This window comes from Fistularia commersonii, chromosome 13 (assembly GCF_037954325.1).
Source record: "Fistularia commersonii isolate RoL2024-O1a breed Wild chromosome 13, RoL_Fcom_v1.0, whole genome shotgun sequence".
In the NCBI taxonomy this organism is placed as follows: Eukaryota; Metazoa; Chordata; class Actinopteri; order Syngnathiformes; family Fistulariidae; genus Fistularia; species Fistularia commersonii.
The window spans coordinates 10,672,020-10,686,926 of record NC_141296.1 but is presented as its reverse complement, the minus strand read 5'-3'; the positions used below and the strand labels follow the sequence as shown (position 1 = coordinate 10,686,926).

At 36.8% G+C, this 14,907-nt stretch overlaps 1 protein-coding gene across 1 annotated transcript; it reads left to right on the top strand.

Moving 5' to 3' along the window:
* The first annotated feature begins 338 nt into the window (after positions 1-338).
* cxcl14 (chemokine (C-X-C motif) ligand 14) lies at positions 339-9,449 on the top strand. Its single transcript, XM_086157975.1, has 4 exons — positions 339-678; positions 2,596-2,701; positions 6,038-6,151; positions 6,873-9,449. The coding sequence occupies exons 1-4, from the start codon at positions 615-617 to the stop codon at positions 6,886-6,888; spliced, it is 300 nt and encodes a 99-aa protein (XP_086014101.1). The 5' UTR covers positions 339-614; the 3' UTR covers positions 6,889-9,449.
* Positions 9,450-14,907: the final 5,458 nt, after the last annotated feature.

The window sequence follows — 14,907 nt, the reverse complement described above, 5'->3', positions numbered from 1 at the left end:
TTGAATGAGTTGGACTTTCTCTTGGGTCATTATTGTGATCATCATGTGTTTTTACATTTTTATTAAGGCATTTATAAACAAGATCCTGATAGCAATGTGAGTGAGTAGACGTCACTCCACGCTGACTGTGGTGGGATCGTTATGCGCCTCTCTGGTCTCCTTCCCTGTCTGCGTTCTTCCCCCTCACTGTCGCAAACCACAAGGGTTTTGATTCGCTGCCTGGCCGTGCATATTGATGAGAAGGGGGCAGCGGGCATCTTTTTAAAAGAGCTGCTGCCCGCCTCTTCTCAGCAAGCGAGGGAGAGATCGACCTAAGCGAGTGGCTGGAAGTTCACATTGGGCGCCCAGGACGCTCAGAACCAAAGTTACACAACCAGCGCTCTGAAAGGACTCCAAACAGCAGATCAGTCCGCGTCCCCTCTCTTCTGCCTGCAAGTGGATACTATTCACATCCTCGAAATACTTTGGTTTTGTTTTATTGCTTTGCTGTTGTTGTTGCTGTTTTTCTTTTCTTTTTTTTTTTCTTGTTTTTTTTTTTTTTTTTTTTGGAGCTTGGAAGTATCAATTTTTAGAGTTACACCAATAGATTTTTTCATTTAATCGTTTCTGAAGACATGCATCGGTGTAAGGCAGTTGTGCTTTTGTTGTTGGTGGCCATATACTTCCTGAGTGCAGAAGGTAAACAAAATACCTTATGATTCTTTGATAGTGGTTTAACATTGTCTCGTAGCCATTGTGCTGTATTTTTCTGAAGTTATAGTGCTGTCATGAAAGTCGTAATTGAACCCTGATTTTATGTGTTACTTTTCAACAAGAGTTATAAGAAAATAGTTCATCAAAGATCTATAAGTGGTGTTGAATATGTCACACAATATATTATTCAGCAATTGTTCACTTGAAATAAAACATGGTAAAAAAAATGCAATTTGTTGTTAATCTTCTGATCATTTCACAACCTATTTCCCAATTATATATTAAAACAAACAAAAAAATAAAAAATAAAAATGAACACCAACTTCAATTGGCATTGCAATGTGTTCTTCCACCCTGGCCTTAAATTGGCATTAAAACCCCTCTCTCCGTCCTTAACAACACTCACTGTGCGTGTCTGGCAAGAGAAATAAAGCTCACCATATGTGGTCGAAACATTTTAAAGCCTGTGTTAAGAGGGACATTTAGAGGAAAACGGGGATTTGGGAAACAGTGATGGAAAGGAGTACAGTGAGATGACCAGAAGAGGAACATATTTGTGAAAAGACTAATTGCTATTATGTTGTATTTTGGTATTAGTTTGTATGTGACAGTTCTACTATTATTTTGGTTAGAAAGTATGTATTTACACAAATACAGACTGTTTTTCTGTTTCTTTTCATTTGGTTTTATTGGCGTCTTAGCAAGAAATCAGGATATGTCATAAGATAAAGCAACGATACCTTTGCCTCAACCAAAACTCACATTATGTGTACCTGGCATATATATATATGTAGCCTAAAAACCTCCCCCATTTTTATTGGTCTTTGTTGTCTGGTGTGTAGGTGCACGGTGGTGTTTGCACAGCTATAAGTCTTGTGACAGATTTAATAGTAAGGCAGGTGTAGACAGATGAGGAAACCCTGGGACTATCTACACTTGCTCACAATCATCTGTATGTATAATCAAGCTAAAATATGTGTTTTGACTTTATTGTCATTACAGGTGCTAAATTGCACTTTTTTTGAGTTAAGTTTTGAAGGGTGAATGCATGAACAGGAGATCATTTAGCGAAGGCTAGTGCATGTGTAGAGGGTTTTTTGGATATGAAAGCAGAATGTGCATATTTTGTAAACTTAAGTTGTTTTTATTAATTCATTTATTCATTAAGTCAAATTATCCGATAAGAGAATATTTCAGTTGATGTGAACAATGTAACAAAATCAAGATTTTATTTAACCCAAAATGTGCAAAAATTTTAAATATTTTTGTCACAAATATATTTGCCTCATAATATTTTTATGGCATTCGGGAAAGGAAACAAAGAGCATAGTGAAGGTGCCCTGTAAATTATAGAGTATACGCTTGAAAACTGACCCTGATAATTTCCCTTATGAATATGAATATTAGTATAACTTGACATTTAATCATAGTTAGGAGACAATTTATTGTTTTAATATTACCTCAATTTCTTTCTATTACCTCCATTTATTCTATAACTGACAAAATGCTCACGGAAATCATGACTATTCAATTATCATTTAAATTGTTAGAGCGCATGTAGAGAAGGCCATAACAAATTAATGTAAGTGATGATTTACATTAAAACTGCTCAACTAAGTATTTAGCCAGTGCTCATGACATTTTTTTAAATCCTGATAACATCAGAGATTGTAGACCTGGGGATAGGCCTAAATAAATGTATGAGGGAAAAGCCAAATGTAAAAATAAATTTGACTAACCAAAGTATACTAATGGCTTCTCACTCGACCACGCTTTCCCCACTTTACCAAGGCTAGTGTAACTTTTGCCACTACTTTATGTTTAATTTCATCAATGTGAAGGAAAACTTGCACTTTTTGAAACAGACATATGAAGTTTTACACTTTCATGACTTTCCAACAGCATACAAGTGCCGCTGTACCAGAAAAGGACCAAAGATCAGATACAAGGATGTGCAGAAGTTGGAGATCAAACCCAAACACCCCTACTGCCAAGAAAAGATGATATTGTGAGTCTTACATTTATTTCCTCTTTTTTGTCCCAATCTCACAGACTGTTCTCCTTAAACGTTTCTCTTACTACTTCTTCCCCTTTCCTTCAATATCCCTCTCATCCTTTGCTTCATTTTTTGCAAAGTGTCAGTTGATGGTTGCTCGGTGTGATTCTTCTATCTGCTCGTATTCATGCTTGCCTGTTTTTACAATTCCACCTCAACCTTTCCAAGCCAGACATAACGAGACACTACCTGCTTGTTATGTAAGTCTAATCCTACAATAAATTGAGGGAAAAGTAATAAAATAACCGGCGAGTCATCTTTTCATGTTTGCTTAAGGTCTTTCAAGAATTAATTGCCATGACTTGATGATTTAAAGACCTTACAATAATAACTCAGGCCTCCCTGAGTTATTATTGTAAGGTCAATAAGATAAGAAAGAGCAAACCTCCAGTACTGTCAAATCCGTATCCAGAAAATATCGCAAACAGTTGTACCTATTCCAAGGAAAGTAATAATTTAAAGGGAAAATATGTATCACCTGACAGAATTTACTTCCCACACACACGGGAAAACATATAATTGTCTCCAAGCTTTCAATGTTAACAATGAATTCAGTAGACAAGCTGTGTCTTTTTATTGGGCCTCTGCACTCAAAAGTTCGGTGTCACATTGCTCAAGTCTCCTGTGTGGTGTCAGTGATAACAAAAGTGAATATGAAAACATTTGTAAAAGTAAAAACCTAGGGCTGTTGAAATAGATTTCATTACACTGCACATATATCTTCAATGAAATGAATGAATTAGCAATCAAGTGGATCTTTTTGGAGTTGTGCTTTTTTGCTCCATCGCTTGAGGATCATGTCCTATTTTGTGAGGACTTTTCATGTCAAACTTACAGTGAAAGGGACAAAAAAAAAAAAAAAATCTGAACATTATGTCATCGTTCCATTATGTAAAGACAAAACTCTGCTGCCACCTGCAGGTTAGTTGCCCATTCACATAGAATTCACCATGGATGGAAACGGAAAAAATGTTGACCAATGAGCCTGACCAGTAGTTAGTATTTAGTCTTAGTTTATTGAGACGGATTGAGTTTGAGGTAAAGATACAGAAGTTACTGAAATAAGTAAGGATGAATCTATTTAATTATGTGAATTGATTGATGAAATGATAAAAGCAGTGGTGTTTGTGATGTTTATTTCTAATTCATTTCTTACAATAATACCAATACAGGATGATGGAGCAGAAATCAATCCATGCTCCAAATGTATGGAATGCTGAATAAGAAGATGCTTTGCTGTCTCTTCATCTACCGTTGTCAGACGTTGTTTTTGGAAAACAACTGTTCTTACAAAAGCACTCTGGGGCATAAGATTTAGTTTGCATGAGCTTGATGGTGTCTTTATAATCAAGATTAGAGGTCTATTTGGTTTAAATGAGGGCAGTCACCCATGGATATGAATCCAGAGATAAGCCCCTATGTCTTGGTTTTATGAGTCTTTGTTATTTGCTGAGTGCTTTCACTGCTGTGAGGCCAGTACCTGATTGAGTGTCCAGCAGTGATGCAGATGATGGATGAAGAAAGCCTTGGACTGACTTGGTTGTCACATCCCATCACAAACCTCCAAACATATAATTCTCCAAAACAAATTTCCCCTGCCTTTATTCTTCAAAAAACACTAAACCACAGCTGGAGACATTGAATTGAAGATATATTTGATGCTTTTCCTTTTAGAACTTTTCAACAACAGAGAACCTTGGGTAGATTAATTCATGACATATAGGGGTTTCTACTTTTACTCCGGGTCAGCTAAAGCCACTTTTTCCTGGGTTTGTTTCTCTTCGAGAGTGCAGCCATGCCGCCATTATTAAAGGCTGCTCTATTTGCAGGAGAGGTAGACCACCACCCACTGGTGCTCTGTGAAAAATGAGCCTTAACAGGGCCCAGAAAGCTAGAGAAATAAAGAGTGGGAGAGAAATGAGTGAGAGAGCTCCCTCTGGCCTTTGTTGTGGCTGTTTGGCTTACAGCACTCAATTTGGCATTCTGGACTGCCACTACTAACCACACACAGGCTAGGGTGGCCTAAAACATTCTTGTTTTTTTTTGCTTATATGCTCCCAATTATTCCCCTCCACAGCCATGGCTAAACACCCAGGGTGCATCTATCGCAGATATGAGACTATTGCTACCAGGAGAAATGAAAAGCCTTTTCGTGCTCTCACAGTCAGACAAATAGAGCACGCAAAGTGCATTTCAAGTTGTCAATAGCATTAAAAAACTACAAAGGGGTTTTGCAAATAAACACAAATCTTCATTATTCTTATTACTAATTAATGCAAGGTAGTGAGTGAGTAGTGAATATTTTATCCTCAATTCAACTCATTTGATATTCAGTATTTGCTGCCCCTTTGAGTGTGTCATTGGTTGGACAGGCACAATGGCTTGGGTAGTGTTTTTCCCACATTTCTCTCATTTGGCTTGAATGTGCCACATGCACACAGTCTGTCTCCACCATTGCCCTCAGCAGAGGGTTACAGACAAGCCAATTGATGCAGTGAGCTTAGATGGCACATTTTAGTAGCAGCTGCATAATATTTCTCTGCAGCCAAGAAGCAAGGAAATCTTTGTAAGCTGTTTGAAAGAGGACATTTCACAGCCGAAATGTTATCGAGGACAGGGTCGAATAACATTCATATATAGCACGTTCATATCAGAGATGCTGCGACTTAATTCACACAAGCTCTGGGATTGTGTCAGATAACACAGCTCTCAATCAGAATTTCTATACTTTCTTTACTATTATTTTCTCTTTTTCAACCAAAAACACCACACAAGCAAGACCTTCTCATGCAGTTTATCATAGCTTTTACTCTGAGTATGCTCGCTGCTTTGCTACTTTCTTGCTTTATTCACTGTGAAGCCAAATTAAACTTCGTTTTCAAATTATTGGGATTTGGATTTGAAACCCAGATATTGGTTTCAAAAGAATATTAAGTAATCCCAACTGATTCTTCTTTGCCTGTGTATATATGTTGCGAATTGGATACATCAGGAAGCTCCTTGTGTCGATTCTTCAAATCTGATAACAGATGTCTATTAGAGCACATTTAGTTTGAATTTTGGGGTTAAGGGTCAAGGTCACTATTATGAAGAAATAACTCCACACTTCAAACAGGAATTTTGACAACATGTCAAAGAAGTATCGAAAAGGATTAATGATAAATCAAATTATGATGTTTAAAATTAAACATTGATAGTGCCAAATTTCCATGATTTTGTTCATGTTTTTTTTTTGAAGAATGAAAGACATACTCCTTGTTTGTAACATTTTTCCCTCCTATTTCCCAGCGTCACGATGGAGAATGTATCCCGGTTCAAAGGACAGGAGTACTGTCTTCATCCCAAGCTTCAGAGCACCAAGAATTTGGTCAAATGGTTCCGCATCTGGAAGGACAAGCACAGGTACTAATTTGACAACTCATTCTTGCATTATTCTGTTTTAGAGGGAGTATGGATGTCGAGGTTTTTGTGCTGTTTTGTTTGACCACAGTCTTTTTTTGTAGACTGTTATTTTTTTCAGTCTTTCATACTTTTTGTCCGTCTAATTGTTGTGTCACATCAAATCTCATACAATATATTTAATACCTGATATATGGGATATTAATCATCCAACTTTAATATGAATTTCATCTGTTTGGACACAACACAGGGACAACCGCTCATCATGTCACATTATTTTGGCATTGTGTATGTATTGGCTGTTAGCACAATTGACACGTTTAATAGCCGATAATAATGACCCACCCAACCTAACAACGTCTTACATGGTTTCCTTGTCGTTTTTGGATATGTCGGTGAAGTTGAAATTCCGGCTATCGGCTTTTCTCCACTCTGAGAAGAATAGAGTTCATGGGATTACCCCATAGAACATCCAGTTGAGATAGAAAATGTCAATCTATTGCTGAAAAGGATTTCCACTGGTATAAGTCATGTCACATAATATTACCTAATGTGCTAATGTGCAGATGCAAGGTTAGGCATTTTTTATCATTAAATTAATAGACAAAAGCCTGCAAGTGATTGAAGGGGTTTGTAGATCAAATTAGTCAATATTGCTTAGAAGTGAATCTTGAAACTATGTTCTCATTTATTCAGAACCTATTCCTACTTTTTCTTTCTACAGGGTGTATGAAGCCTAAAACCCCAGCTACCTACCATAAGGATGACACGTGAAAAGAAAACAACAGCAACAAAAGAAAAAAAAAAACAACCCTGCAACACCACCAGGACTTTTTTGTGGAGAATAAGATGTAATCTGCATTCAAACTGTACTTCTATCCTCTGTGCCTGAGCTCTGTCAAGCACATAATGAAATATCTACTGTATAGATTGTATCAGAACTGGTGGGCTTGTTTTAGTTGTCCATCAGCCTAATCACTCACTACTCCATTACAACTATAGTTATAAACAGTGGACGAGACCACATTCTGTGTTCAGACACATGTAGATTTCAGTCAATTCACAAGGGGACAGTTGCTTTTGGTTGTTGGGCTCTGTTGGAAGAAGAGAGTATGTATGACTTTGAAGACATAGGAAAACTCAGATAAAAAAGAAAAAAACAGTTTTTAACATTTTTAATATCATCTTAGGTCTGTATTCAACATAACAGGTATGGTATATGTACAACACCACAATCTTATCCCCCTGTGTTTAAAAAGTTGCAGCCAAAACACCATGATAAAGTTACCCAGTAAATTTTCTGCTCTCTCCATTGAGGGGAGTCAGTCAGGGGGTGATGACATTTAATAGGGAAAGTAGTATTTCTGCCTCTCTCTGTGTTTGTGTGTGTGTGTGTGTGTGTGTGTGCGTGCGTGCGTGTGCATGCATACGTGCATGCGTGGGTTTTCATGCGTGTGTGTATTTACCAAGATCATGCTAAGCACGTGTTAAACAAGCACATTCATTTTAGTATAAAGCGTCCCATTTAACAATGAGTATAGTTACTATAGAGACTTAAAACTTTAAAAGTATGGAATAGTTTATTTGTATGACCGATGCACAAAGCCTATATTTTTTAAATCCCTTGAAAATAACACAACCAACCGTTGGTTCTCATGTCAAAGTTCAAAACAATACTCTATGGCAGTCAACCCTATTTTTTGACTTTTTTTTTTCTTTTCTTTTGTGTTTTTATAAAACCTCTAAAGTCATGGGCACAGATTGCATTGGTAAGAGGGCTTATTGGATCCTGTAGTTGCTTGCAGGAGAACAACATATCTTACATATCTACAATAATTGGAAAAGAAAGTTGCATAAAAATAAGATGACATAATCTTGAAAATCGCAAAAACAATAACCTTCAAAAGTTTGGGAGAAGACCATGAAAATTAAATAAACAACTGCGTGTTCGGCATATTTTACAATTGCTTATCAACCATCCTTTTTAAAAAGCTGAATAATTTATTGAAAACAAACATATTAGTATTCGAAGAGAATTTGAGATTTTTTCGCATGCATTTAAATTAGAAATTGAAGTAATCTTCGTCATCATGCTGGGGAGGGAACATTATTATTATTTTGTTAATTCCATGTCACCGTGGGATAGTGAGAAACATCTTCTCAATTCGTCTGTATGCATGTCTAGTACATGAGGAGAAATTGACCACAAAGCTGACTCGGACTTTGATTACTTCAACAAATTTCTCCTTAAGATTTTGGGGAAAATCCCCATACTCTTATTGTTCAAACTGTACCTTTGCATTCAACAGTTGAAACTTTTAGGAACGTGACTAAAGCAGGAATGGCTTTATAATTTCCCTGCCATGTGACTAATAAAGGCTTCTTTTATTTAAAACCCCAAGTTACTTGAGATGTTTTAGCTTTAGATTAATACAAATCAAGCGCTTTTTTGAGTAGTTGCAGCACTGAAATGATTTAACTGGACACTACAATGTGCGTGTTGAATATAGGAAAACTTACATGTCCTCCATAGCAACTGAAATGTTCCATTTCTGGATTAAATTTGAGATTTGAAACAGAGTAATAGGATATATATGTCGTAATTGTATAAGTGTTTTGCTCTTTTGATAGGATTTATTGACAGTAAATCACACAAGATACCACAAGACATGTCTTCTTGTTACAAGGATGAACAGTACAGGCTCACTACATTATACTTTTTGAGGTCATGGCTAAATAATCTAAATATGCTTAATCCTTTTCCACATGAAGAACAACATTAAGATATTGATGTACATAAGAAAATTAATAGCAGTAATTTCAATCTAGTCCCGAAGTCCACATGACCCAAAAATACTATCATACCTACAGGACCAATAGTCAAATGCGTTATTATTTTTTATGCTTTAGATACACGTTTTAATTTGACTATGGGGTATCTTATTGTCGCCGCCACTCAGAATTCAAACTTATTTCTACAAAGACACGAAACTCCACATTTTCGTTATCTTTTGAAGAATGTGCATTACTCTTTTTTTTATATCTTATAAATAAATATATATGAAGAGCATTTTGTAAATGAAGCAGTAAAGCCTATATGTTAGTAATAATGATATCACCTGCAGACGTTATAGTTTCATGTATATTGTATGATCACAATGTAGCTCTTCTGCAATCTGTAACCGATAGTGTGGTTACAGATACATGGGGGAGAAGGTGTTTTGATTGTCCAACAAAACACACCAATAAACATTCCATTGGGGGTAAACAGCGAATAAAGCAATAAAGTGTTGAAAGATCATGGTGGGTTTGTCTTTCCATCTTTCAGTTTAACATATGATGACTGTGAATGCCATAAACCTGAAAAAAAGCTCACAAAAGAAACAAAAACTTGTTTCCATTTGCAAACCTTGATCCAGATCTGTACCGGAGTTGCACCTATTGTTGATCCACACTTACACAGTTAAACAGATCCCAATTTGTTCTAATTGAAATTAAGCAGACTTTTGAAGGATTGCAAACAGTATACATGGAAGATAACAAATCACTGATCATTTTCACGTTCGGTTACTTTGGCTGTAAGAGCTTATGATAATGAATAGCAATTTTTATACAAAATGACCACTAGATGGAAGTATCGGTTTACTGAATGTTTGTGCAGCGTGTAGCCCAACATGTACCAAAATCGAAAGTTATCCCTCCCGATGCATTGCACTTGTTTTACTTGAAGCAAAATGACTTTCGGATATTTTCGAGGCCAATGGCAGAATATGAGTTTAAAGTTTCGTGTGCAAGATTGATTATATTCTATAAAATGATTAGTTAAAACCCTCTCAAAACCATTCAGTCTTTTATGACTGCGAATATTCTGAGTGGTATAATTGTGTAATGTTGATATGTTTTAGTTCATAAGGTTTGATTTTTAAACGGTTGTAAGTTTCGTTGTTTTATTTCTCACGAATTTCAATATACTGTAACTAATAACTATATATCTAGTTTTGTAGTTTAAGGGTATAGCATGGCGGTGTCAGTATTTCCCTGCCGTCTCCCGCTGTGTTGCGTGAAGGAGGCGGGGTCAGTGTTTGGCAGGTTCGTCCCTTGACTGTGCGTGTGCGCGTGTGCGTGTGTGTACGTGTGTTTGCGTGTGTGCGTCTGTACGTGTGCGCGCAGTGAGCGAGCGAGGGAGGGAGCTACAGATAGAGACTCACTAAGCAACAACGACCTGCAAACGGGCATCTGAGAGAAACGACCACATTAATCTCTAGACTATCTCCTGCGATGACCCCAACGTTCTTTCTACACTGTCTAATTTGAGCTCGTCCAGTTTGCTCTCTCTCCGGACATCGGCTCCAGAAATCGGCGAACCATTTAATGCTTCTGGCTCCGCGTTCCTGTTTGTTTTGACCTGGTAAGGTACCTCTGAGCCGCTGATTAGCTTCCCTTGCTAACAGCTCTTCTTCTGGTTCACTCAGCATCTTAGAGGCTAATGCTAATCAGCTAGGCGAACTGTCTATCGTATTGTGCCTATGTTTAATTTTATCTGTATCGGAGTAGTTTATTCACGCTTCTGCTATGTTCTATATATTTAATTCCAAGGCATATAGTTATAATCAGACAAGATTTTGATCATTTTGAATATTTTTTGGGGTGTCTGGAGCGAACGGCTAACATTTAGCAGCCAAGGAAGGTTCGTTTTATCAGACACAGTAGGGGTAAAACTGTGATTAAAATGCGTTTTTGTCTTAAGGTTTTCATGCTAAATGCTTCTTAGCCTTTTTTGACTATGACCTCATGGCATTCGTTTGGAATTCTTGTTAGTTGGCCGAAATACTAGTTGCTCTCCGCTGTTTGCTGTACAACAGTGAGGGATCATATGGGCGATTCAAAATCACCTGGTTTTGACGGTTATTGTGCACCGCAGCTTTGAGGCTCCTTCGGTTCGCTTGTTGATTCGAGGTTTTGTGTGGACAGTTTCGTTTCTCATACTGGCTACTGCTGGAAGTGTGCACAATTGCTCCATGTCCTTTTGCCCGATTATTGTATCTAGATATACTGGAATGTTCTGGTATGTTCTGGCACAGGGGTTGTCATTAAATCACCAGCCAGCCAACCTTATGGATGTGTGTGTGTGTGTGTGTGTGTGTGTGTGTGTGTGTGTGTGTGTGTGTGTGTGTGTGTGTGTGTGTGTGTGTGTGTGTTTGATCTCACTTCACCGAGCTGATAGTTTGGATGTGATGGCTTTTTATTTATGTCAGCTGTCAGGGTAAAACATCTGCATATTGCACAATTGCATGTGCCTGTGCCCTAAATTAGATGTCTATATGTCAGTACAAGGAGTCCTAGTACACAAAGCTAAACTGAAGTGCATTAGTGTAGTTGCAAAATGCAATTGAACTATTGTACTGCTGCTATTGTATTGCTACAATACCATAAATTCCTACATATTGAAATTTTTCTATATACTTTACATTCCAGGCACTCTATTTTCTTATATCATATAGTTAATTATTGCGAATGAAAATCCCCTTGCCTGGTTTTATTATAATGTTTTCATTCTCTGACTTTTTTAGTGATTCAATTTCGAATGCCACCCTCTACTTAGTCCTTTTTTTCTCCCTCACCATAATGAATGGCCCCGTATGGAATGTTCTGTATGACAAGGATGCCATCTGGTGTGGGAATCACTCGACGCTGTGCATAATACCCCCATGATCTTGAAGTAATTATGTGACATCAGTTTAATTTTCGCAATTGTTTTATTTATTGTCATTTATAACCTGGCTCAACAACAAATTACTGCTTTTAAGACCAACTTTTTCAAAATCGGTTAACTCTTATTACAGCTAATCCTCTGTTCAGTGCCAGTTTTTCTGCTGTTAAATAGAACTCTGTAACAGACAATATAATCATAATACTGTCATCAATGTAACATGCACTTCACATCACAAAGTTAATGTTTATAGTATACTACAAGATTGATACTTGCACCCTATTTATGCATGGTAGTTTGTCACACAAATGATTGCTTTATTGCTGGTAACATCCCTTTGCAGACACTGAAAACACATGGGTTGCTTGCCTGGTAATAAAGTACTAAACACTAAAGTCCCATCTTATTTTCTACATAAGCCAGTTTTCGCTGCCAAGTGAACTGAACCTGCAGTCAACAAAATGTAGAGGCTCTGAAACAGATGGAAGTGCCAGAATATAGTTAAAAAATGCAAGGTAGCCTGGAACATTCAGGGTTGAAATAGAAAGACAAGATAGTCAAGCAAACGTTATCATTAGCAGGTCAGTCACTTTTGCAGGTATAATTACTTACTAAATATAAACAAACCCCGATATACAGTACACTCTGGTTTAAAAATGTTAACAATTAACATACTCTGTCTCTGTTACATTGTCAAATCCCATGTTGTGTCACTAATAGTTTAGCTATGATTGTCAGAAAAGAAATGCTTTCAGCACTTACCGAGCACAGTATTGGCTCAATATTTAGTGTTAATATTAGTTTGACATTAACATTTAATCTACGAAATGGTTCCTGGTCATTTAAATAAAACCAGTAGCAAGCCTTAACTTTTTTGCAGAAAGGCCTAACTGTGCCGAACACAAATATTTTACGTCATCAAGCTAAATTACCTCTCTTTTGTGGTTTTAATAGTATTATTTTATTCTTATTAACAGAAAAGTCCTGAGGTATGTGTCTCACAGCACTCCTATATGCACTACATAATGCCTTAGCACCTGGGAATTCTTGTGACAATGACAACGGTCTACTATACCTGTACATTGTTTTGATTTGGTATTTAATACATTTTTACAGCTACAAAAATATGTTTTGGAGAGAATTCCAGGTGAAGTACCTTCTGTTTCGTGGTCTGTATCCCTTTAATTCATATGCCTTTAGGTAGTGACTTTCAGCAGCAGTAGTAGAATAAACATTATTCTGCAAAGTCTTGCACTGTTTTTTGTTTTTTTTTCTTCTCTATATAGGTCATGAACGTTTTAACCAGGTAGCAGAGTAAAAGCAGATATGTCTGTAGACAGTCAGGAGTAAAGATCAACATAACAGCGGTGCTGATGTGAGAATTTTACTTGAATTAAAGTGTGATTACATTATCCTATTCAGTTTCCTTTAACTTGTTTTACAAAAAAAAAGGTTGTTTACACCAATCTAAAAAAGTACCGTGCTGTTTTTTGCAATTCATGATATGATGTAACATATGAATACTTTAGAAAGTATCACAAAGAGAATTCTGTGATTTTCATCCCAATCAGTGTGCTGTCTGGATTGGGCAATTCTCAGGTTGGTCTCTTTGAAAGTCCACATTTTACCTTGTACCAGTAAAGCTTTCACATACAGCATTAATGGCTGATTAACCACTGACAGATGTCAGCTCTTGACTGGCTCTATTTTGCTACTCACTGGACTCCAACCAACATTTCCAACAACAAATTCAAAATGTATTGAAATGTCCCCATTGTGGGATTGTCTATTCTATTGTAAAATCCATACCTCTTCAAGACTGTTACAGATATTGAGACAACTAACATTACAAAATAAAACACTTTTCTGCTGAACAAACTTCACTCATTAAAGTATCACCAACAGTCCTTCCAGGCCATGAGAGTTTGTTCAAAAGATATTATCACACCCATTAACACACAAACTGCAGTCATTAGCATGTGGGATGTAGTCAAAGCTTTAAATACTTTAGACCTATTTCTATTGTTGCGGTGGACATATTTCAAGTCAAAAGTAAAATATTTTAAGAAGCTAGCATTTTTGGTATATCTGATTGGTTTTTAATGCCTTGCTTCAAGTCTTGAGTTGTGAAACTGGTTGACCTATCGGTCTCTGTCAAGTGTTGCATTGATTAGCATTCAGTTGCCTCTGTAACAGAGATTTTTTTAAGGCTTTACATGCAGCAAATGTTCATGGCAATGAGGCTTATAAAGCGATGGAATAAAGCAATCTATTTTCACATCTTTGTTTGCCTTAAGCACAAAAAAATAATTTTTGTGCTATACTGTATAAATACACCAGCAAGTGCAAACTAGTTGTCTACTTCATATATCTAGCTTACCTTTAGTGTCAAGACACATTCCACACAAGTGGATTGTTGTGGCAGTACTGTATATCTATGGCTTCAAGTAGCATTTGGATTGAAATGTTTGGAAACACATATCCTTGTGGTGAACATCATACTATGTTTTACAGATGCAAGACACAGCTGCAGAAAATGTTTTTTTTCCACTCAGAACTAAACCATGTCAGTGTATGTCCTGTCAAGCAAGTAAACTTAAATAGTTTGGTTATCCGTCTTTTTGTATTTTTTGCAGATGGCAATGCATACAAGTACATCCATGTATTTCCCTAGTAAATGCTTTGGGGAAAAAAAGCTGTACCTCTATATATGGGTTGTCTCATTAATGCAAAAAACAATAATGTCTCATTACCAAACCTCCTGTGGTGTGAGATAAGACCATTTACATAAGATGACCCATACTTTTTTATGGGAAGAAAACACATACAAACACAACAGTCATTGCAGTCTCAACCAGCTGCCTACAGTGTGGGATTGTTGTTACCAGGCCAGTGAGCGGTTGTTTTAAACTCTGTGGACAGGGGCCAAACTAAACTAAATGTGTTCCAAATGTCTTTTAAAGCTTAATCCACATTTCCAGAAATTCACCAGAATTAATCCCAGCCTTTTCTTGTTCATACCTGTATAAAAAAATTGTCTCATAATGTC

What these genes read in the sequence shown, in the direction of transcription:
- cxcl14 (XM_086157975.1), top strand. Translation starts at nt 615, where the DNA reads ATGCATCGGTGTAAGGCAGTTGTGCTTTTGTTGTTGGTGGCCATATAC. An exon ending in ATACTTCCTGAGTGCAGAAG is followed by an intron (nt 679 to 2,595) that starts GTAAACAAAATA and finishes ACTTTCCAACAG; the next exon opens with CATACAAGTGCCGCTGTACC. An exon ending in TGCCAAGAAAAGATGATATT is followed by an intron (nt 2,702 to 6,037) that starts GTGAGTCTTACA and finishes CCTATTTCCCAG; the next exon opens with CGTCACGATGGAGAATGTAT.